This window comes from Palaemon carinicauda, chromosome 9, assembly GCF_036898095.1.
Source record: "Palaemon carinicauda isolate YSFRI2023 chromosome 9, ASM3689809v2, whole genome shotgun sequence".
Taxonomy (NCBI): Eukaryota; Metazoa; Arthropoda; class Malacostraca; order Decapoda; family Palaemonidae; genus Palaemon; species Palaemon carinicauda.
Window position 1 is genome coordinate 117092497 of NC_090733.1, and position 23839 is coordinate 117116335.

Genomic DNA, 23839 nt, shown 5'->3' on the forward strand with positions numbered 1-23839 from the left:
GAAAACCCATACTTCATATTAGTCTTACATATCACAAAGCCTGTACCTAGATCAAAAAGCATCAATACTTTTCTTATCTGTTAATAATCTGACATATTTACTTATAAAAGGGATTTCATATTTATAACTAATGTTGTTTTATTTACTTCATCCATATAAATTCAAAATAAATGAAATAAGAGAGATTATGCATCTTGTTTTCCTAAAAATTCTTCCTACAACAAAGAACAATATGTTTACATTTCATTGCCATTATAACGAACAAACGAACGCATTTACATATGTAAGTGATAACAAATGATACTAGGAGCTTTCAGTAAAGATGTTATTGTAATAAAGATGTGGTAAAATATTTACAATAAAAGTGTAGTAACATTAGGCTGGCCTTGAAATTGCCGTTCGCCCATTACAAGAAGTGTATGATAAAACGCTTTTTCTAAAGAAAATTTTGAGGTTCGCCCTTTGCATGGGGTCGTCCTTTACATGAGAATATACGGTACTTAAACAATTAATAAATAAGCAAGTTTCAATATAATAAATCATTTACAGTAGTTCTCTATATATCTCCATCTGGTGATATATAGTTGTAATGTATACAGTACTTATAAAAACTTAGTTTTCAGTCAAGTTCCTAAACATATACTATAAATACGAAGGGTATAGTCAATTGCCTAGATTGTTGGGGTGGCCGAGTTTGTATAAATATGTTTCTATTATATTAATATTTACTAATTAATTTTCATTAAATATTTTTGCAGTAGTCACATAACATTTGATTTAAAGCAAAATTTATTCTCTCTTTACAATAACAGAGTAAAATGATATAAACTTTAAAAGAATTTGTATTTTTCCCAACTATACATACCGAAGTCATTTCAATGGGTTTAACTCCTGTGTTAATTTTCTACAACCAGACAAAGAGAAAACAGGGTTCAATTAGTAATTATAATAGAATACTTAGGCCCTGCTGCTTCCTCCGGTGCCTTAGATGACTGCGGAGGTAGCAGCAGTAGGGGATTCAGCATTATGAAGCTTCATCTGTGGTGGATAATGTGGGAGGTTGGGCTGTGGCACCCTAGCAGTACCAGCTGAACTCGACTGAGTCCCTGGTTAGGCTGGAGGAACGTAGAGAGTAGTCCCCTTTTTGTTTTGTTTCTTTGTTGATATCGACTACTCCCCAAAATTGGGCGAAGTGCCTTTGGTATATGGATGGATGGACTTACCGACGTGGTAATGTCCCTGGCTGGTGAATGACAGACTGGGGTTCGAGTCCCACTCAAACATGTTAATTTCTTTGGTGGCTGCAGCCTCACCATCCTTGAGCTAAGAATGTGGGGTTTGGGGGAGCCTATAGGTCTATCTGCTGAGTCATCAGCAGCTATTGCCTGGCTGTCCTTGGTCTTACCTTGGGTAGAGAGGGGGGTTGGGTGCTGATCATATGTATATAAGGAGACTCTAGGGCATTGTCCTGCTCGATGGGGCAATGTCACCGTCCCTTGCCTCTGCCATTCATGAGCGGCCATTAAATCTCTAAGAGGGCCAGCCGGCTAATGCCGTTTTTTAAGGACAGGACCATGACATTCATACCACTTAATAAGATGACTTAGGACATCTCCAAACTGCATAGGAATTTTGCCTCTGACTTTCGGTTTTGCGACACCAGGGCAAGTTATCCTGAAAATTAGTGTTTTTCAAATTCTATCTTCTCCCTTGATAATTAATATTAAGACCAGGGATTACTACCCTATATAGATCTGATGTAGACCTCCAATAAAATGAGTTTTTTTTTTTCTAAAAGTTGTTTGCTAGCAATGAATTTTTTCATAATGGTAAAAAAATAAACCTTAAAAATCAGGGGAAAAAATTAAGAATAAAATATGAACAAAAATGGGAAAAAAAGGCAACAATTGAATGTTTTATAATGTCTTTCTAAATTATATACTAAATTTCCATGCTATATCTTTAAAACTAAGGGAGAAGATAGAATTTGAAGGTCAGTAAGTATAGTTTTGAGATATGGGCATTCAAAGTTTTTCTTTGTAATTTTGCAAAGACAATATTAATAAATTCTGATTATTATGAATTTTGTGTTCCTTTTTGGATATTGATAAACGAAAAAGTTATTTATAATTGAATCATAAATGAAGATCCTTTTCCTCAATATCTTGCTTCTTTTGGCTCCTGTCAAGCAAGGCCGTCACTCCTCCATCCAAACCACTCTCTCTCTCTCTCTCTCTCTCTCTGGGTCACTACCGATATTACCCACTTCTGAACTCTTAATAGAGTAAATTTTTTTCTTCCTTATGTAAGCTACCCCCAAAAATTGGGGGAAGTGCCTTGGTATATGTATGTATGTATGTAAGCAAGATGTTGGAATTGTCTTTTCCTCTTTGAAATGAAAAAATTCTTGTCAAAAAACGAGAAAAACAAACGTAAAATGAGTCTCTCTCTCTCTCTCTCTCTCTCTCTCTCTCTCTCTCTCTCTCTCTCTCTCTCTCTCTCTCTCTCTCTCTCTCTCTCTCTCTCTCTCTCTCTAATAAATCAAAGGGCCAAAGTGTACATTAAAACATGTCCTTTAAGAATTATCTCTCTCTCTCTCTCTCTCTCTCTCTCTCTCTCTCTCTCTCTCTCTCTCTCTCTCTCTCTCTCTCTCTAGTAAATCAAAGTACCAGTGTAAATTACAACATGTCCTTGTAGAATCTCTCTCTCTCTCTCTCTCTCTCTCTCTCTCTCTCTCTCTCTCTCTCTCTCTCTCTCTCTCTCTCTCTCTCTCTCAATAGATAGAATTTTCTTCTTCCTTATGTTAGCAATATGTTGAAATTGACTTTTCCTCTATGAAATGATAAAATTCTTGCCAAAAACGAGAAACACACGTAAAAATGAGAGAATGTCAGAGGTCAAACTCAGACATGTACTCTCTAAGAGGTTTGTGGTAGGACTGTAGGGCGAAGGGTGTAATTACCATGTAATACACCGTCTTGTGACTCGTGGAAGCTATAAAGATGCCATTGTTGACAATTTCTTTGACATTAAAATCTAACCATTATCCAAATTTACGATAACAGAAGAAATACTGTATTTTCTTGTAGGGAACAATGATTTTGATTTATCGAGTTACTTTTACTAATTACCCTGTAACTAGGAAAGTAACAGGAATTTTGACAAAATATTGCGTATATGCATTCTCCATTGCCATATGAAGCTCAGTGAATGTTTTCCGGATTTTGTTTTTTTTCCTATATCCCCACATAATGGGATTCTGGCAGGGCCCCGCAATTGTTTTACCCAAAAACCATAAGGTTGAGGAGATCTGAGGTGTAATTCAAAATATCTACAATGCCTTATAAAGTTTGCAGGCTTAAAGGCTAAAGAATTAGGAAGTATTTGCAACCTAAACCAATACCGAACAATAGAAGACTTTTAGTAAAGGTCTAAAGTTAGTTCTGCAGCATCAATAAGACTTGGGATAAGCAAAGTTCTAAACACTCCTGTGGACAATCTAATACCAGTATGATATCTTTAATTGGCTTGGGGTGGCTGAGAAGTATAAATCACACCTAAAACTAATTTTTGAGAAAGTTAAGGCTTTATATAATTTTAAAATAGTTTTGCGGTCTGCCACCCCTGATGTGTGGGACAATACTTTTAAAACATTCATTGGCTCTAAACAGGTCTAGAGCATCCAGGGTCTGGTTTGAAAGTGCCACATCCAATCTATGTTTCGCACTCTGCAATTATGAAAAGTTTGTTTCAATGACAGTGTTGGTTAAATACCTGCCCACAAGGAAGTAAGTGATGCTTCCAACCCAGACATCGCTACCTTGAAGGGGGGCCACATCAGCAAAGTTGGGGTCTGCACGTGCAACGGAGTCCGGAGAGTCATCAACAGTAATCAGAGCATGTTCCTAACAATTTGGTTCTTGATTAGGGTAATAGGCAATTCCACTTAAGATTAGCTCCATAGTTTTTATTCTTCCTAGAACATCCTTACTCTCTCGCAACATTGCTTGAAAAGTGAGAAAGATTGGCAGGAATTGCATTTGCTCATCGGGTAAGGATTTCTACCAATAACAGTCTGTGAGGGAGGAACAGGAAACTCTTTTACAGAGCTCGACCTGTGAGATGAGTATGATTTATACAAGGATGGTCATTTAGCGTGTATCTCACAAGGACCGTGTCTTCAGCATTTATCAGCAGGAACTCTATCGTGAGTGGATGGGGGTATCACTTGACGAAAAGGGCGTAAAGGATCAAGGGCCCTTTTCCTACACTGAACCTGAGAGAAGAATTATCTGATAAGGAATGTCTTTTGCATTCTGTAGAACATGCAATATCTGAAGTACTGTATTATGAACTGTAGGCAAAGTACTTGTTTGCGTATGATGTGGTAAAATAACAGGTTTGTCATTGTTAAGACAAATGGTTGTTGGATAATTAGAATTCAAACAAGATAATTGAGGTCTAGAGGTAGAAGCTACCTGATAGTCATTCCGAGTTGAGGAAGGAACATATCCATGTGGAGGTTCCATTCGTTAACGTGGTTGGACAGTAATAGAACTGGCCGTGATCTTTGTGATATGAAAAGCTTCATGTGCATTCCACAGGAGGATACCCTCACTCTCTGGAATGGTGACGCATTCAGTAACATCAGCACACATAGGAATGGCAGTGAATACAGACTTGTTATCCAGGGTATGTGTTGCTAGCAAGCGTGGAATTAACGCATGAGAAGTAACAGTTGTTACATTAACTCTAGAAGGAGTTTGCTTGGGAGAAGATGCAACAAAACTTGGACAGTTTGGTCTAACAACCTCAGCCATGGTTGTGGACACTACAGAAGTGGTCTGAACAACGTCAACATATGTGGTAGGGAAATTCTGGGACAAACCCGGAAAATTCTTAGGAAGAGAGCAATGCCAAGGACCCCCAGGCATACAAGGAAAGCAGGACTTGTACGAAAGAGTAAGGAAAGATATGGATCTTCCAACAGGGCAGATTTAGTACGTGGGGAAATGGCAGTCTTGACTCACGAACGTGTCGTTCACGTGTGGGTACAAGGGAGACTTTGGACACTTTCATGGGTGATGCCTCAAGAAACAAATAGTCATCTCGCAGAAAGTTCGCTTTGTGGGGGCCTAATGGAAACGTTCCTGCCTAGCATTCTCCTACCTGAGATTCGAATTTCGCTCAAGTTCGCTTTGTGGGGGCCTAATGGAAACGTTCCTGCCTAGCATTCTCCTACCTGAGATTCGAATTTCGCTCAAGGTCAATAGTTTCTTGTAGAATCTGTAACCTCACTTTATGTAAGGACAGGGGGTTTGAGGGAACCTATAGATGTACCTGCTGAATCATCAGCAGCCCTTGCCTGGTTCTCCCTGGTTCTAGCTTGGGTGGAGAGGGGGTTTTGGCACTGATCATATGTATATATGGTCAGTCTCTTAGGCACTGTTCTGCTAGCTAGGGTATTGTCCCTGTCCCTTGCCTATGCTATTCATGAGTGACCTTTAAGAATTTAAAGGGCTCACCACTTAGCATGCAAGTGGGAGGTGAAGGAGATCTGTGCAAATCAGAGTAATCAGGGACACTGGGACTGGATCATGCATTGGGAGTGACTCGTGATCATTCAGCCCATGGGACAATAGCACATTCACAAAATTATCATCAATGATTAAAGATAATTCATGGTTGTCATCCTCAGTAACCGGAGTCCCAGAGAGTTTAAGAAATGGAAGAGCAGGGTGGACAATATCCGCTGAAGAAAAGAGTTTACGTTTCTTTCTATGAGCAGAAGACAAGGAAATGAAATGAAATGATCCCTTTTGGCTCATTTCTTTCAACCGAAACAATTTTTCTCCCATTGGGAGAACTTCCACTCCCTACAATACTCACATGAAGATTCTACAGAACATCATTTGCCACAGCATGAAGGGCAGAGAGGATGCAGATCAACTTCAACCCAACTCATGAAGATGCCATAAGGGCAATCATCATGGACAGGGCAAGTCCGCATGACACTAGCAACACTAGACATCAAGCATAAGTGGAAACTACAAAAATTATATTTTAATTATAAAATAAATTTTTGAATATACTTACCCGGTGAATATATAATAGCTGCTACTCAGCGGCTCGACAGAAAACACACTCAAAAACTCGCGAGCGATCGCTATGAAGGTTGCGGGTGTGACCACCAGCGCCAACTATCGGCCAGATACCACTCTTGCATGTAAACAAACCCTTCAATTCTTCTCGTCCCGCTGCGTCTCTATTAGGGAGGAAGGGAGGGCCTTTAATTTATATATTCACCGGGTAAGTATATTCAAAAATTTATTTTATAGTTAAAATATCATTTTTAAATATTTAACTTAGCCGGTGAATATATAATAGCTGATTCACACCCAAGGCGGTGGGTAGAGACCAGAGTTAATTAAGTTTACAGCGTATAAGCTAAGAGTTTTTGACAGTTATCAATATAACAAAACCAAAATATATAGGTACCTGGTAAGGAAGTTGACTTAGACAATTACTCTGCCTTGTAAGTCTGTCTTCCTCACGAAGCCCAGCGATCCTCTTAGGATGCTGAAAGACTCCCAGGAGCTGAAGTATAAAGGGTTGCAACCCATACTAACAGGACCTCATCAAACCCCTAATCTGGGCGCTCTCAAGAAATGACTTTGACCACCCGCCAAATCAACAAGGATGCGAAAGGCTTCTTAGCCTTCCGTACATCCCAAAAAACATTTCAAGAGACAGATTAAAAAGGATATTGGAATTAGGGTAATGTAGTGGTAGAACCCTTACCCACTACTGCACTCGCTGCAACGAATGGACCCAGTGTGTAGCAGTCCTCGTAAAGAGTCTGGACATCTTTTAAGTAAAATGACGCGAACACTGACTTGCTTCTCCAAAAAGTCGCGTCCATAATACTTTGCAGAGATTTATTTTGCTTGAAGGCCACGGAGGTTGCTATAGTTCTAGCTTCGTGCGTCTTAACCTTAAGCAACCATCGGTCTTTCTCATTCAAGTGAGAATGAGCTTCTCGTATTAAAAAATCTGATAAATATGACAAAGCATTCTTTGACATAGGCAATGATGGTTTCTCAACTGAGCACCATAATGCCTCAGATTTACCTCGTAATGACTTAGTACGAGCTAAATAGAACTTAAGAGCTCTAACAGGACATAATACTCTTTCCAGTTCGTTGCCTACGATCTCTGATAAGCAAGGAATATCAAAAGATTTAGGCCAAGGACGAGAAGGCAGTTCATTTTTTGGCCAGGAAACCAAGTTGAAGTGAACAAGTGGCTTTTTCTGTAGAAAAAAACCGATGTTCTTACTGAAGGCATGAAGTTCACTGACCCTTTAAGCCGAAGCCAAGCACACTAGGAAAAGTGTCTTGAGGGTGAGATCCTTCAGGGAGGCTGAATGTAATGGCTCAAACCTGTCTGACATGAGGAACCTTATGACCACGTCTAAGTTCCATCCGGGAGTTGCCAAACGACGTTCCTTAGAGGTCTCGAAAGACTTAAGGAGATCTTGGAGATCTTTATTGTTGGAAAGATCTAAGCCTCTATGTCGAAAGACCGAAGCCAACATGCTCCTGTAGCCCTTAATCGTGGGAGCTGAAAGGGAGCGAACCTTTCTCAGATGTAAAAGAAAATCTGCGATTTGGGCTACAGAGGTACTGGACGAGGACACAGATGCTGACTTGCACCAGTCTCAAAAGACTTCCCACTTCGACTGGTATACTCTAATGGTAGAAGCTCTCCTCGCTCTTGCAATCGCACTGGCTGCCTCCTTCGAAAAGCCTCGAGATCTTGAGAGTCTTTCGATAGACTGAAGGAAGTCAGACGAAGAGCGGGGGAGGCTTTGATGGACATTCTTTACGTGGGGCTGACGTAACAGATCTACCCTTAGAGGAAGACTTCTTGGAAAGTCTACCAGCCATTGAAGTACCTCGGTGAACCACTCTCTCGCGGGGCAGAGGGTAGCAACCAACGTCAACCTTGTCCCTTCGTGAGAGGCGAACTTCTGCAGTACCTTGTTGACTATCTTGAATGGTGGGAATGCATATAAGTCCAGAAGAGACCAATCCAGTAGAAACGCGTTTATGTGGATTGCTTCTGTATCTAGGACTGGAGAGCAATAGATTGGTAACCTTTTGGTCAACGAGGAGGCAAAGAGGTCTATGGTGGGTTGACCCCAAGTAGCCCAAAGACTCTTGCCCACGTCCTTGTGGAGGGTCCATTCCGTGTGTATCACCTGACCCCTCCGACTGAGACAGTCTGCCAAGACGTTCAAGTCCCCCTGGATGAATCTCGTCAACAGGGAGATGCCTCGATTTCTTGACCATAAGAGAAGGTCCCTTGCGATCTCGAGCAGCGTGAAGGAGTGTGTGCCTCCTTGCTTGGAGATGTACGCCAAAGTTGTGGTGTTGTCTGAGTTGACCTCTACCACTTAGTTTCGAAGAAGCTTTCGAATATCATCAAGGCCAAGTGGACTGCTAATAGCTCCTTGCCGTTGATGTGCATGCTCTTCTGACTTGAGGTCCACAGACCCGAGCATTCCCGACCGTCCAGGGTCGCACCCCAACCCACATCCGACGCGTCTGAGAACAACACGTGGTTTGGGTTCTTGACTGCTAGGGATAGTCCCTCTCTCAGACTGATATTGCCGTCCCACCATTTCAGGCATGCCTTTACTGGTTCGGAGACTGGGAATGATACCGTCTCTAACGTCTTGTCCTAGTTCCAGTGAGAGGCTAGATGGAACCGGAGAGGCAGAAGGTGTAGTCTCCCTAGTGAGACAAACTGCTCCAGGGATGAGAGAGTCCCTACGAGACTGTTCCAACTCCTGACTGAACAAACGTTTTCTTTTCAGCATTAGTTGGACTTCGAGCAGGGCTTGTTCTATTCGGTGGCAGACGGAAAAGCCCGAAAAAAAAAAGCTGGACTGCGAATCTCCATCCCCAAATATAGAATAATCTGGGATGGGATCAGTTGGGACTTTTAGGTTGACCAAAAGTCCCAACTCCCTGGCCAGACTCAACGTCCAATGTAGATCCTGCAGACAGCAAAGACTGGACGATGCTCTGAGAAGCCAGTCGTCCAAGTACAGGGAGGCTCGGATCCCCGATATATGGAGGGATTTTGCCACATTCCTCATGAGCCTCGTAAACCCGAGAGGAGCAGGACTGAGGCCAAAGCACAGGGCTCGTTGGTACCCCACATTCCTGTAAACAAACCTCAGAAACGGTTGGGAATCCGGGTGTATAGGAATGTGGAAGTATGCCTCCTGAATGTCGAGAGAGACCATCCAGTCGCCTTCCATAAATGCTGTCAAGACAGCCTGATAGACTTCATCGTGAAGTTTGTCTTGACAATGAACACATTGAGCGCACTTGCCTCTTACGTACTCCTGTAGTGAACATGGCTGCCAGAGAGAACGTGGCTGTCAGATCATAGGAGCCATCCCTGAAAGCCTTGTTTATGCATGACATAATTGTACAGCAAAACTTCAAACGCTCGAAAATAGCTCTGAAGTCGACCATAAAATCTTGGAGCGTCTCATGGCCAGGCGCCAGGGAGAGTCTATGAGGTTTGAGAAGTCTATCTGGGCAGAGGCAGGAACTCCCAAGCCGAGAACTTCTCTCGTGTCATATCAGACTCTCGCTCTATAAGCCAGCTTAAAAGTAGGGAAAGCAAAGGCTGTCTCCCCCAAACTCCTCCTGGTGATAAACCAGTCGCCTAGCAAACGTAAAGCTCTCTTAGAAGAGCGAGAGAGCACTAGCTTATGAAACAACGGCTTCGAAGTAGCTAGGCCTAGTGTAAACTCTGACGTTTAGGCGAACGAGGAGCAGCAGTTACAAAAAGATCCGGACAAAGATCCTTAAAAATCCGTAAGATTTATTTAAAGTCCATAGAGGGCTAAGCAGCTTTAGGCTCCTCTCCGTCTGACAGAGTCCTCAAGGGAATATCAGTAGGAGGGGGAACAGCAACTTCCTCATCTGAAGGAACCTTGTCCGACAATAGCCGAGTCTCAAGCAAGGGAGAGACCTACCGTGGTGGCAATGCTTTACAAGCAGAGTCCACACGCACTGGTGCATTAGTAGCGGACCAGGACGCAACGTCATGTAACTGCTTGACAGTCTGTGAACTGTCAACAACAACAGGTGCGTGAGGACGCACAGCGTCCACTCGAGACTGCTTTGACCGCCTAGTCTGAGCAGTCAAAACAACTCTAGAATGCGGAGGTTGACGCTCAGCGTCAAAACAAGTCAACTCCGATGGTTGGCGACCGTCCTGAACGTCAACAGGAGCATCAGCAAGTGGCCAGACGTAAAAATGCGGCTGAAAATCCACACGAGACCGCATCGAGTGTGGTTCTAAACAACCTGACTGACGTGACTTGGCTACGCCAACGTCAACAGGACGCACAAAGGAACGTTTGGGTGGCTGAAGGCCAGGATCTCGATGAGATAAACGGCTAGGCTCAACGGACTTATCGGCAGAATAGTCTTCCATAAGGGAGGCAAGCTTACTCTGCATGTCTTGCCGTACAACCCATTTAGGATCAACGGGAATGGTTGCGGTAAGAGACGAGGGTAACGTCTGTGACTGCAAAACCTTGCCTACAAAAAGACTCTCGGAGTCTGTGTTACGCTTTTGTTTAGGCGGCGAGCAGTCTTCTGATGACTGCATAGGGTCAGAGCTGTCCTAATAGTTAAAACCAGGACGCTGGACCTGTCCTGAAAGGACTGACTTTCGCTTAAAGGGCCTCGAAACCTTGTTCCACGGTTTCTTATGCGAAAAGCCTTCGGATAACGAGGAGAAAATCGTCTCTCTCGCCTTATGGTAGGGGTGATCTTGATGAGATACGCCTGATACCATAGAGTGAACGTCTGTTCGCTGATCAAGGCCTCTCGAACCCATAAGTCGTACGACATTACTTCTCCCCTGGGCTTGGGAGCTTGCAAGAGGTCCCGGACTAGGCAAACGACAGGCACGAACAGACGAACCCTCGGTCGCAACACTGATAACACTTTGCGCAATATCACTTTATCACTACGATTTTCTGTTTTGCACTTATTTCACTGAAATCGAATTTTTTAACAATTCACATTAGGTATGAATAAAACTGATTTCTACCTGAAGCACGCAATTCTACCCTCATCAAAAGGTTATAATTGCGAAATCAGTCGTATAATGTAAGCACATTAATACCAGCAAAAAAACAGTAAACATATTTTAAGATAAAAAGATCAGTGGCTGGGGAAGAGACTAAACACTAGTTCATTCAAAAACTACGTTTTCAATCTCTCACCGTACAGTGCCTTGGGACGAGAATAAAAAACTAAAAAAGTTTTATCCTTTCTCCCCGTACAGAGACTAGGGACGAGAGTAACTCGAGAACAACGTTACTCGCTTGGGACGAGATAAAGATCGGAACGTTCTCTCTCCCTCCGTCTCTATCTCTCTCTCTCTCTCTCTCTCTCTTGATTTCGCACCGAAGAGAAGAGCCCACTTACGTTTCGTCAAAAAACAGGTTATTTGACCAAAGGAAAAAACTGAAAGGTTTTTCAATTAAAAAGTTCCTTTAAAATAGAATTTAAAACATTTAAGCTTTGAAAGAAGAATGAACAAAACGTCAGAATCGATTTACTCTTTCTGCAAAGTGAAACCGTGATACTCTCTCTCTCTATCGTAACGATAGAGCGCAAACTGCGTAGCATGAATAAACTAAACGTTAGTTCATCTTTGAAACAGTAGGAAGACTATTCAAAGAAAATCTTTCATAAAATATCTACTAAAAAAAATATTCATTTAATAAGTTTTAAATCATTAGCTCTGTAAACGTTATTTACGATTGAAAGGGCTCAACGTTGTTTAACTTCGGTTTCCAAGTTAGGACCGCCTACTCTCAGGAAAGGTCGCATATAAACAAATCATTAAAATTTATCTTGATGTTTATTATAAATGGAAAGCTAATCGAAGAGGCCTAATAAAGGCGGGTGAGATATAAAATATATAGAGGAAAATCTATAATTAATTTATAACGTGATAAGATATTGCTAAAAGCCTAAACACACTTCCGTACTAAGGGAAGGGTCGGCCATTTAAAAGTCAAGGTAAGTCCAAAAAACAATCCAAAGTCATCAAAAATTAAATCTATCCAAAAACGAGTTCAAGATTTAAGTTGAAGATAAAACACCTGTACTGCGAAAGCTCAAACCAAAATGAAGTACTTCACCAAATATGTTGAGAAAACTCCAGGTTCTACAGCGAGTAATGATACGTCTTGTCGTCAACGTCGACAGAGAAGAATTGAAGGGTTTGTTTACATGCAAGAGTGGTATCTGGCCGATAGCTGGCGCTGGTGGTCACACCCGCAACCTTTATAGCGATCGCTCGCGAGTTTTTGAGTGTGTTTTCTGTCGAGCCGCTGAGTAGCAGCTATTATATATTCACCGGCTAAGATAAATATTTAAAAAGCATAAAATGACTATAAAGGTAATTCAATGTGAAGTGTAGTCATGATCGTATAGTAGAAGAGGTAACCTCTTAATGGTAGGACAACCAGAAGAAGAATGGAGCTTGCATCACAGCTCACAGCAGTACGTAATGCTGCCCAGCAGTGGAGTTGTTAAATAACCTTTAAGTTAATAATTGAACCTCTTTTTCTTTTCGTCCGGTTGTAGAAAATCAACATAAGAGTCGACTCAAATGACACATAAGTTTGTATCCGCTAGAAATAAATACACTTATCCATGTACACTAGAAATGACACTAAGTTTGTATCCGTGTAAGAATGAATACATTTATTTATGTACAGTGTATACAGGAATGAGTGCACAGTACTGTATAATATTTGACCTAACTCATATGTTGTGTGTTACTCGTGCCCTTATTTGAAAACAAGATTACTGGATACATTCACTTGAGAGTAAAAACAATTACCGTAAGGAAAAATGGAAAAGACATACTACGAAAAGAGTTCCTGCCATGTAGCAACGTTATTTGATGAAATATGTGTAAGTGAATTTAATGCTCAAAGCTATTTGTGGCTTAAAATTTGTTAGTGACAAAACTACCTTAAACTGTCATATACTACATACAGTACTGTACTTACTAATAGGCTATTAAGGTGGAGATAAGTTGATTTTGATTCCAAGTACAAATATCAATTCAAAAGGAATATGTACAGCAAAGTCAGAATCAACTCATCTCTCTTGGTAGCCGGGTGGTCCTTGTCATGCTCTTTAAAGTTTCATATGCAGACAAATACAATAACTTTAATATAAGACAAACCTCCTCGAAGATACTGTAAAAGCATTTCAAATAAGCTAAAATTACACGGGTTTAAAATAAGTTAGAATTACACTAACATAACAAATGAACACACTCATAGTATATACTTACACCTTCAACACAGGCTATACTAGTTTCACTATTTTCGTCATCGATTAACTTCTCTGTTGTATCAATCTCTATTGTGTTCATGTTTTCAGTTTTTGTTTTTTCTTGAACTTCACTCTTTCCTTCTTTAGTTTGACCATTTTCTTCTCTGCTCTTACAGTTTTTATCTAAGATTTCTATATTTTCTTTCTTTTTTTCTATATTTTCTTTCCTCTTTTCTTCTAGCATTTTCTTTTCTTTTTCTAACTTTTTCTTTTCCTCTTCAATTTTCTTCTTCTCCTCTTCAAGTTTCTTCCTATCCTCTTCAATTTTTTTCTTTTCAATATAATCATCACTTTTTTTCTTATCTGTATCACTTTTATCAACTTCTACAGAATTCCGCTCTTGTTTTACTAATAATGACTTTTCCTTTTTTACTTTTAATGTTTTTTCTTTTTTTACTACCGATGCCTGTTTTTGTTTTAAAGAGTCACTGTCATCTTTATCATTTTCTATTTTTTCCAATTTCACTTCTTTTTTTATGGGAATGACATTAATAGATTCCTTTTTATCATTCCCTAAAAATCTACGGATAGAGGATTGTGAAACATTCCGAACTATTCGGCGTATTTCTGTTCTTGAATACGAAGGTATCCTATTTCCAGAACCTAAAGAATTGGACTTTTTAGATACCGGTGACACCTCAACGATTTCGATATCACTACTATTTTCTTCCATTTTCTCGGGACCAGCATGCACAGTTCCGTTTACCTTTACCGGTGAAGCCTGCAAGAGAAAAAAGAAAAATGGTTACTCTTCAATGAAATCTGCTAGAATTACGATGACACTAGAAAACAACATAAAACTTGTTCAATGTATTGTAGAGATGTGTTGAAGCAATTGTCATGTTATAATATCAAATTCACTCAATGCAATGTACAGAGGCGTTGAGAAGGTGCAAATGTAAGGCAAAAAGAATAATAAAAGGGCATTATTATAACAAAACATTTCAAGTTATGGAATTACTGTATTCAGATACAAACATTAAGTCTAACTTCTTCCTCAACTCAAGAAATAACTTTTACAAGGCAAGTGGTGAACATTTCACATCCTTTTGTTTTGAGTCCTGCAGTTGTATGCCGTGTGCCTTTCAGGATATTTATTATGTTCACAGATTCTGAAAACACTTATTGAATAAAAAGGTTGTGAACCAAAGTTTCTTGGAGAAAATATAGATGGAAGTATGGAAGACTATTCTTTTCATCAGCATTTATATAAAATATATACAAACTAACAACCCCCTCAACATTATCATAAAGTTGGAAAACCAAAATGCTACAAGCCCAAGGGGCTCCCCCCCACAAAGAAATCAGTCCAGTACAAAAAAGGGAAAATAAATTTATTAAAGAAAAACCAGAATACAATTTTGGACAGTTAAGTAACAAATAAACAATGAAATGAGACTCGTGTCAACCTGATCAACATAAAAGTATTTGCACCAATTTTCAACTTCTCAAGTTCCACTGATTAAATGATTAAAATATTTTATTGGAAAGATTAATTCCACAAGTTATCACAGCTGGTATGAAACTTCTAGAATACTGTGTGATATTGAGACTTGTGAAACAAAAGGCAAGACTTTTAGAATAAAGTTCATACCATCTATTAAGTATGAGATGATTTAGTTTGAAATAACCTGAATGCAAATGATATAATTATGAAAAATCATATGTACGGAGATAATTGAACGAGTGTCAGAGATTAACATCAGGTCAGGGATAAGTAATTTAATAGACCACAGGGTTACGAGGAGTGTGAGCTACCAAAGACCAGATAGGAGAAAAATATTCTAAACCCAACCAGAGTCCTATAAAATAGGAAATATCCTCAGGGGAGCTGAAACGGACATTGAAATTGTTAACGAGGTAGTTAATGAAAGGTGTTGAGTGAAAGTGAGGTAGCTCCACCCAGTCTGCTGTCATTGATTCTTCACTTTTGACCTTTGACTCATGACTGAGAGGGGTGGCTGAGATGGGAAGTTTGATTTAAAGGACCAAGATTTGTATGGCTAATAAAAATACAAATTAATTTTAAAATTTGTCATTTGTTCCTATGCCTATGCTGTACAAACCTTTTTTATTTCAAAATAAAGGCTCACTTATTCAGGTCCCATATAAGAGCGAGGGAAATGACTCTAGCAGCCTCTTATCAGCCTATCATAGGGATAATTAACCTGACAGGACCTGATCAGTAATTGGTTAAGTACCAGGTAGTTAGTCGATAAAGGAAAATTTCTGCCCTAAAGGAGATGCGTCTGGAATGAAATACCTGGCACACAATGGCCAATGGTTAGGTATTCAATGCACCATCATCCCCTCGTAAAGGGAGGATGGGGGAGACCTAATTTTTACAGATCTAATCTAGTAAGAATGGTGCTCTGAAACGTAGCTTACCAGCATCAATGCCAGATCCAGCATGTAATGGTATGAATACTTCATCTCCAAGTACAGAAAGGAGAAAGAAAGATGCAGTAGAAGAGCCAGTCATTCTACCTCTCCTCTAGGCTTATACCAAACACATTACCAAGACAAGATGCTTCTTGTCCTGTATGGGACCTGGGATGGCTACACAATTACTAGAGCCGCTACCCCAGGAACAATATAATAATGCTCCTGGGGCCATTTCCTTAGTTGTGGGTTAGATGGCATCAGGGTCGTTAACTCAATAGTAAGCCTGCTTGCTATACCTTGCCACAGCCTATGAACTATTACAATACAATGGTGACTGGTCTACATCCCCAACCTAGTTGACTTCTCCTCCAGGATGAGTTGACTATAGAAGAAGGGATACGGGTCCTGAATGATTTTAAGTGCATTCTTCTCCAACATCCATTTCAACTGTGCCAGAAAAGCCAGGGCTTTTGGTGATATAAGATCGTTCAAGAACACCATCTGTCTGCGAGATAAGGGTGTTCCAGAAGAGATAGCAAGTACCCCTCCTCATTACGAAGACTCGCAGCCTTGTCAGAGCCAGGTTGCCCAATAGCAGGAGATAGGTCTCTCTACCATTGACAGCAGGAGAGGAAGAACTCCAACATCAGTGTACCCACTCTACTTCCATGCCTGAACTGATCAGGCTGGGGACCTTATAAGGACTGTGCACGTATAGTATCCCTTCGAATGGATGCGGATGCAGCCAGTCCTGATTGGGATCTAGAGAAGGTTGCATGGCCACAGAAAACCTTGAAAGACACTCAGCAATGGATCATGGAGTCCTGCAAAGCAGCTCTCCACTTCCCAACTGCTGCCCGCACGACTCCTCATTGGGAGAGACGTGCCTGCCAGCACAGACATGTTTCAGGAAACAAATACTGTATCCCTATTCTTCAAAACCCAACTAGATCACCGATTTGCTGACCGGTGTACCAAATGGCAACTGCCTTCCCAAGAGATAGCACAAGATTCCTGTACTTCTCTAAAGTTATTATGAAATACATCCTATTCCTGACCAACGGTCAATCCACAAGACAGCTTGGAGGGTGCCCAGCCAAAGACTCCATGGCCAAGAAGGTGAGCCGGTGTTTCTTACTAATCCTTTAAAGAGGTCATACTGGAACAAGAACCTTTACTGACTTGAGAGTGCATGGTCTAGTTAGACTGGCTGGAATCAAGAGTGTTATCATATCCACATATCTAATCGTTTACTCAATCCAAGGTCAAACTGGCAAGATCTGACTATGGCAGCCCAAAATAAGCCCTCAAACCCTTGAGAGGCATAGAAATGCCAATCAATAACCAATGCCCAACCAGAAAGCAGCATCTAGTTGTGAGTGCAAGAACACCCACAAAAGAACAATCCAAATGATTTGCGCAGGGGCCATTCAAGTAGAGACAGAGCACATCAAGACACATGGTGATATGGAAGGCTGGGTCCAGTTGTCGTCTTTGGAACTTCCCGAAGAGGGAAAAAAGAGAGGGTAGTACTTATCATCCTGTATGGGGTGCAAATGATCGGTTCCATACAAAACTGAGCAGTGAAGGCAGGAATATGGACACCTAAACCCCATACCAAAAAGTATTTTCTGGTAAGGAAACTTCCAGATACAAAACCGCCTTGTTTTTGAGAAAACTTACTAGGACTGAATTCCCAAGTAAAAACGCTCACAAAACGTACCGATAGTTCTCTCAACATTCTTTGCTTAGCATCACTGAAGCGTTACGAGAATTTCCCGGTGCAGGAGAGGGAAATGAGTGGTTACAATGTAAAGACTGGCAAAGCTTGTGTTTGGTCTCGCAAGCAACACTTGCAGCAGAAGCACGAGGTTCTACAACCCCTACATAAACATCTTGTGGTGTTAGATTTTGTTACAGCAATGTTTCTCCTATGCAATGTTTCATGAAACTCAAGCTCCTCCTCTTCCTCAAGAGAGGATGTCACAGGGCATTCATCCTCATGAACTCTGAAGAGGGAGAGGATAAGGGCACCGGCCATCACCTTGACCAATGATGTGCGTAAAAGTTCTCATAACAGACTGAGTACTTGAGGAAGGAGCGTAAACACTGTACCTCGTACCGACCCACCTCCCCACGTTGGGTTGGAGACTGATGTACAGCAACGGCCCTCCCACGTGTTCATGGGACAAGGTCACATAAATTCTCATTTTTGAAGGAATGGTCTTCATAGGTGGTTTATTCTTTTAGGAGCTCCGGTGTCTCGTCTGTCAGCTTGGCAGCTCAGACTAACCTTTCCAGTTGGGAAGCACTACAGTAGTTGCCTCAGTTCCTGAAGGGTCAACGTAAGAGCGTGGCACTGAGCAGCAAGTAGGCCCATTGTGAGAAGCCCTGTTGTTGGTCAGAAGTCTTGCTGATGATAGCTCGTACGCAATGTAGTCTTGATGATCATTAGTATTCAGATCAGTCCTGATCCAGACGTCACTAGGGAACTGTCAGAAGGAGGACAGGAAAGAGGGTGGCATCCTGCATCCCGACTGAGGGCTCTAAAATTCAGTCTCACACGAGACTGGGCTCCGATAATAGGAACAAAAGCACCCATATCAAGTATCATTCAGAGCTAGATTCAAAGTTGGTATATACCTCTCTTCCTGGTACTGTACATACTGCTCCTTCTGGTAAGTACCAAACTTGTGAAAACAGAAAGATCATTGGTGATACGCAGCTACGTAGATGGGAAATCTAGATGACATATTCTTCTATAGGTGAAGTTGCATTTTGAACAAAGCCAAACCCAGGTGCAAGAGCGATGTTTACTGATGTTTATTTCAGCCACATACTGCTTCTCTCTCTCTCCTAAAAGAGATGTCCAGGAAATGGAAAGAAGACAGAGCTCTACATTCTAAGGCAGGCTCATCCTCGTAAAAAACATAGCACAAGTAGAGGATGTGTGAGCACCTGTGCTAACACGTATACTCAGGGATGGGAACATTTCCGATAAATACTGTAGTAACTCGCCTCACGAATGAGGCAAAACCATATTGTGATGTCTCCTCTTAGGAAAATTTTCTTGGCACTACACTGTCTCTCCCAAGAGATAAAAGTTAAAACCACGTACTGCATGTTTCTTCATCGAATGATTTTCTGCGGTCTTCTATTGTTTATATGGAAGATTCCAGAAACACTATGAAAAAGGGAAAAGGAAGATGGCCATTGACCTATTCCTAATCAAGGAGCAAGCCCTCAGTCACAAGTGAGACTGGATGGCAACATTAACACCTGGGGTAATAAGGATAATTTTGTGCAGGTGATTGTGCTTGTGAATGATCATGGGCCTAGATGATTCTGTGTGAAAACCATCGTGCAACGTGGAAGATCGTGGGAATAGAAGATTCTGTTCATGATATTAGTAAATTAGTGTGTGTGGAGGATTGCAGCATGGAAAGCTTGCAGGTACATGAGAGAGTCCTTGCATGCGTATACATGAGAAGCAGTGTGGAGTTACCATACATAGAGCCTGTACTCATAAAATTCAGAAATGTAGAGACTATGTGTGTGGAAACTGGTGTCCATGAAGGGCAGTAAGGTAAAAACCGTAAATAGAGGCTGTGCGCATGGGTCTTGAGTACATGTGGAAAGTAGTTAAGTCTCAATATAGTACATGTACAGTATATGCCTTGTGCATGGAATGCATCATACGCATGGACTCCCTATGTGCGTGAATTCTTATGGAGACTGCTTTCAGACCAGCACGAGAGGGAAAAAAGGAGGGAAAAAAGAAGGGCAGAACCCCTCATTCCGACTGCCAGTATGTTCTTGGAACACACAGGGAAAAAAATCGTAAGAATCATGCACATGCAACTCCTATAGATTGGTATCCTGGGATTCTCAAATGATGTCCTCTACGATGTTCTCAAAGAAGTAAAGAAAGGAGGGGGACAAACTTGAATTTTTCCTTCTAATGTGTTATCAAGACTGGTGACGACGCTGCAACAGAGAGAAATTACAGGAAATCTATGAAGAGATTGCTCAACTAAGTGATGCATTCTTAGCGCCTTTCTGAGTTGCAAGAAACTGACAGAAAAAATAAAGTCAACACCAGTTTCCCTTACATTCTATGGTAACGGAAACTCCTACCTCCGACAGAGCACACCAATGTACAAGGAACCAACTTTCTTAGGGTAACATTGACACCAGCAGGCCACACTTATGAGAGAATAAACAGCAAAACAAAATGCTGTCTCACAGGTGGAAGAATGTGGATATCAGCAGGTTGCACAGACATTCTAAATCTTTGCTTTACGATGCCTGCCGTCCAAGCTCTGCCCTTCTATCACAGCACTGTTCTCCTTAACTACTTCTTCTTTATTTCCCAAGTATTTTATCATATTAACAGATATATATGTACTGTACATTTTTGGAAGTTACAAAATAAGGACTAAAAATTAAAGAAATCAATTATATCAACATCATAAACAGATGACCTTTAATATCCAACAATAAACTCCTAAACAGTATGCAATGTGTGTACTAAAAGCCACTAAGAGCTCACACTTAAACCAAAAATAAGCTCATCAAAGACTTGATTCAAATTCTCTATAAACATAAAACTTACAGCAGTTGTCAAACCAGGACACTTTCGAACCGAAGCACACACATGAATAAAATTACTAAAGAATACCTTCAGCAACCCATAAGATTGTTTGCTTTTTCTTATTTTTCTCCACTTCCCAAGGTTTTGTCCAGCCTAGCAGTAACTGCTTTAACTTTACCTAGCACCATTTTTTACCTCTCACTTTAGGCCAAATCCTTTAAGTGACCCACTCAAGTCTAGAAACAAATTTGGGGGTTCACCAAAATATACTTTCAAATGTTTAAGAGCCAATAAATAAACATGTGTCATTGAATACTTAAACACATATTTCATATGTTGGTAACTTAACATAATGAGTCACGCAAATATTATTACAACTGCATTACGCAATATATATACTGTACTGTAAGTCTTATGTTTAATAAAACATGGTTTCATATTCTATTAGGTTTAGTTAGATTAAAATACTTTAACCCTTTCGCTACGAGGCCGTGGATTAGTTACTGGAGCTCCATACGAGATTTGTCATCATCGGATATACTCGCTTATTTATCCTATAATAAGCTACAGTTTCATGTTTATTTGTTTTACTGCTGATTACAGAAAAAAAATTCCAAAGTTTGCTTTATTCTCCATTGTATTTCACTCTAAACAACCGAAATGTTCTTCCATTCATTGGTAAGTGGTTATAGAATAATTTTGAAAAAAAAAAGTTTTATGTAGTAATTATCTCAAAATAATGGTAAAGCACTGTGATTTTGTGTAAAAAAAAAAAAACTTTATATTCATTGAAGTGATTATGTTATTATCTCTAAATAATGGTAAAGCACTGTGATTTTGTGTAGAAAAAAAACTTTATATTCATTGAAGTGATTATGTTATTCTATTATAATTCCACGATAAATAGCCGTCAAAAGATATAAAACTACTTTTTAGTAATAACGAAGTTTACGTTGTACAGAAATGTAATAAAAATATCCTTTTATTTCATTGACACAAGAAATATTCTGTAATTTATAATTATAAGGTCCGGTAAAGCACAGCAATTTGTGTAAAAAAAAAATGTTATATATTTATATGTGACTGTTATTCCGTAATAATTCCACGATAAATAGCCGTTGAAAGATATAAAACTAGTCAATAATAGTGGAATTTACGTTATACAGAAATATAACGAAAACATCCATTTGTTTCCTTTGACAAAAGAAGTAAATACGTAAACACTTTTCAAGGTGATCATTTCTCTTTCATCTAGCTAGCATACCTATGTGACCCAAAAGGCTACTTATAAAAACAGCCAAATTTTACTACCAAAAGATATTAACATAGCCAGCAAACCACAAATCAAGAAATAATATTCTCAAACTACTGTACAAATTTCATTTTCTCAATCAAAAGAGTACTGATACCTAATCACTGGAGATTCTGGAGAGGTTCCCAAAAACTTTTTTTTATTGTATGCAAATCATACTAACAGCTGATGGATATGATCTTATTTAATAGCATTCTCTATGCTGGTGTTGAGGTCACACTTTCACTTTACTCGTGCTCAAATGTGGACACACTTTTACTTTACTCGTACTCAAATGTGGAAAACAAAGTCAAAATATCACATTAATTATCTGAAATTTTATATTGATATAGTCATAAGAGAAGATAGTTAAATGGAAATGAGAAGTTTCTCGTAAGTGACATATAGAAAAAAAATGACAGAAGAGGAATGTGCACATAAAATGGCCAACAAAACCATCAGACTAACAATAATTAATCAGTGTATACGGAAAAAGCTAACAAATCAGCAAATGTCAGCTTGTAATGTTTCAATGAAGTCACAACCTACCATATCCCTTAGTCTTCATATATTCGTAGTAAAGTATACAGGTCAACTTTAACCCTTAATTATGTCAACGAGTTCTACAAATATTGTAAACATAATAACATTGTTTTATTATCCTCCTATCCTTATAAATATAATTTGAATTTTGCTTTGCTTTCTTTTATCTTAATAATTGACTTCATATTTCACAAGCATGTTCTACATGAAAAAAATACACATGTATGCACTGTATACAGTAATTCCTTGGCTATCGTGGTTGTTCCGTTCCAAGGCTCCACGATAGCTGAAAAACCACGAAGTAGATACAGAAATACTGTATTACAGTATAAAAATGTTAGCAATATAATGAACCCCTTTAAAATAAAAAGAAAATAACCAACTATAAGCCCCAGAAATGCCTCAAACTTGTGCGAAGACGATTGGAGAGTTCATACCTTAGGCACTTCCAGAGCAGTACCCTGGTAGTTCCAACCAATAGGCTTACGTGGTGGGTTCTGAAATACTCCAGCAAGTTAAACAGCAAGAATTTTACTCAACCATATTACAGTATAGAAAATTGAACTTTCACAATAGTATATGTCTAATTTATTCACACTACTTTTATAAAGGATTAGGGCAAAGCAGAAGAATTACATATTGTTCCTATACCCTTAAATATTATAGATTATTCCCAAATATTATAGATTGTTCTCACACCCTTAGAAAACTAAGTTCTGTATAAGGTTCTAATCAATGCAATAATGCACACCTCTTTTATCATTAATTATTTTATAAAATACTCCAAGTGATCTAATTCAGTCACTTGGAGATAGTTGCAGAGCCCCACCTTAATGACAATTATTTTCCTTTTTGAAGGTACCACATGCCATACCACAGGGAGTAGAGGTAGGTAAAGCAAAAATGAAAATCAGTTCTAGGGAAAGGTAATCATTGTGAGACAAATTACATCATTGCCTTCTAAAAATGGTAAAACAATTAAAAAATAGTATGTCTCAGAAAGTCAGGTATTTAATGCAATCAAAATACTGAATATCTCAGTATACAACTGAACTCCCTAAATTCATGACGTATAATCCTAGTCAACGTTTATATTAAAAATCTACACCAACCTCCAAAATAAAGGAGCAGGATGTCTGTCTAAAATACAGAATGAGCTTTGTTATTACTCCCAAACACATATTTTATTGCATTTTAACTATTTGGTAAAAATTAAACCCAATATCTCTAATAGATGATATATCAGGGAGTCGAGTTTGTGGTGGTGAGATATCCCTGTAATAAGACAACTACAAATATTTTAATCTTTTAAAATATTTCCTATCAAAATCACACAAACCTGTATACTCTACTGTAAACCTAAAAAATTTCTATACTGTCCTAATTGTTCATACAACATACTGTATTGTTTTAACGGGCAACTTTCCTTGATTAACAAACAAATGTTAGAACATGGTACGGGTAAAGAAGTTGGAAGCTAAGCAGGAAATACCAATTGAATGGATAAAAAGTAAGAAAATAAAAAAATTATAAAGAATTAATGCACATAGAGATCCTGTGGCAGAT

The 23839-nt window shown here is 39.5% G+C and overlaps 1 protein-coding gene across 50 annotated transcripts in view; it reads right to left on the bottom strand.

Moving 5' to 3' along the window:
• Positions 1 to 23839, bottom strand: part of LOC137647080 (calponin homology domain-containing protein DDB_G0272472-like) — a 216226-nt gene that overhangs the window by 58706 nt on the left and 133681 nt on the right. For 44 of the 50 annotated variants that reach the window (XM_068380251.1, XM_068380280.1, XM_068380266.1 and 41 more), the window contains 2 exons: positions 22711 to 22770; positions 13420 to 14181 (listed from right to left, as the gene is read on the bottom strand). In XM_068380251.1, the coding sequence (XP_068236352.1) occupies positions 13420 to 14181; positions 22711 to 22770 (822 nt within the window). The remainder of the gene's footprint in view (positions 1 to 13419; positions 14182 to 22710; positions 22771 to 23839) is intronic. The other 6 variants (XM_068380293.1, XM_068380291.1, XM_068380281.1 and 3 more) reach the window with 1 other exon arrangement.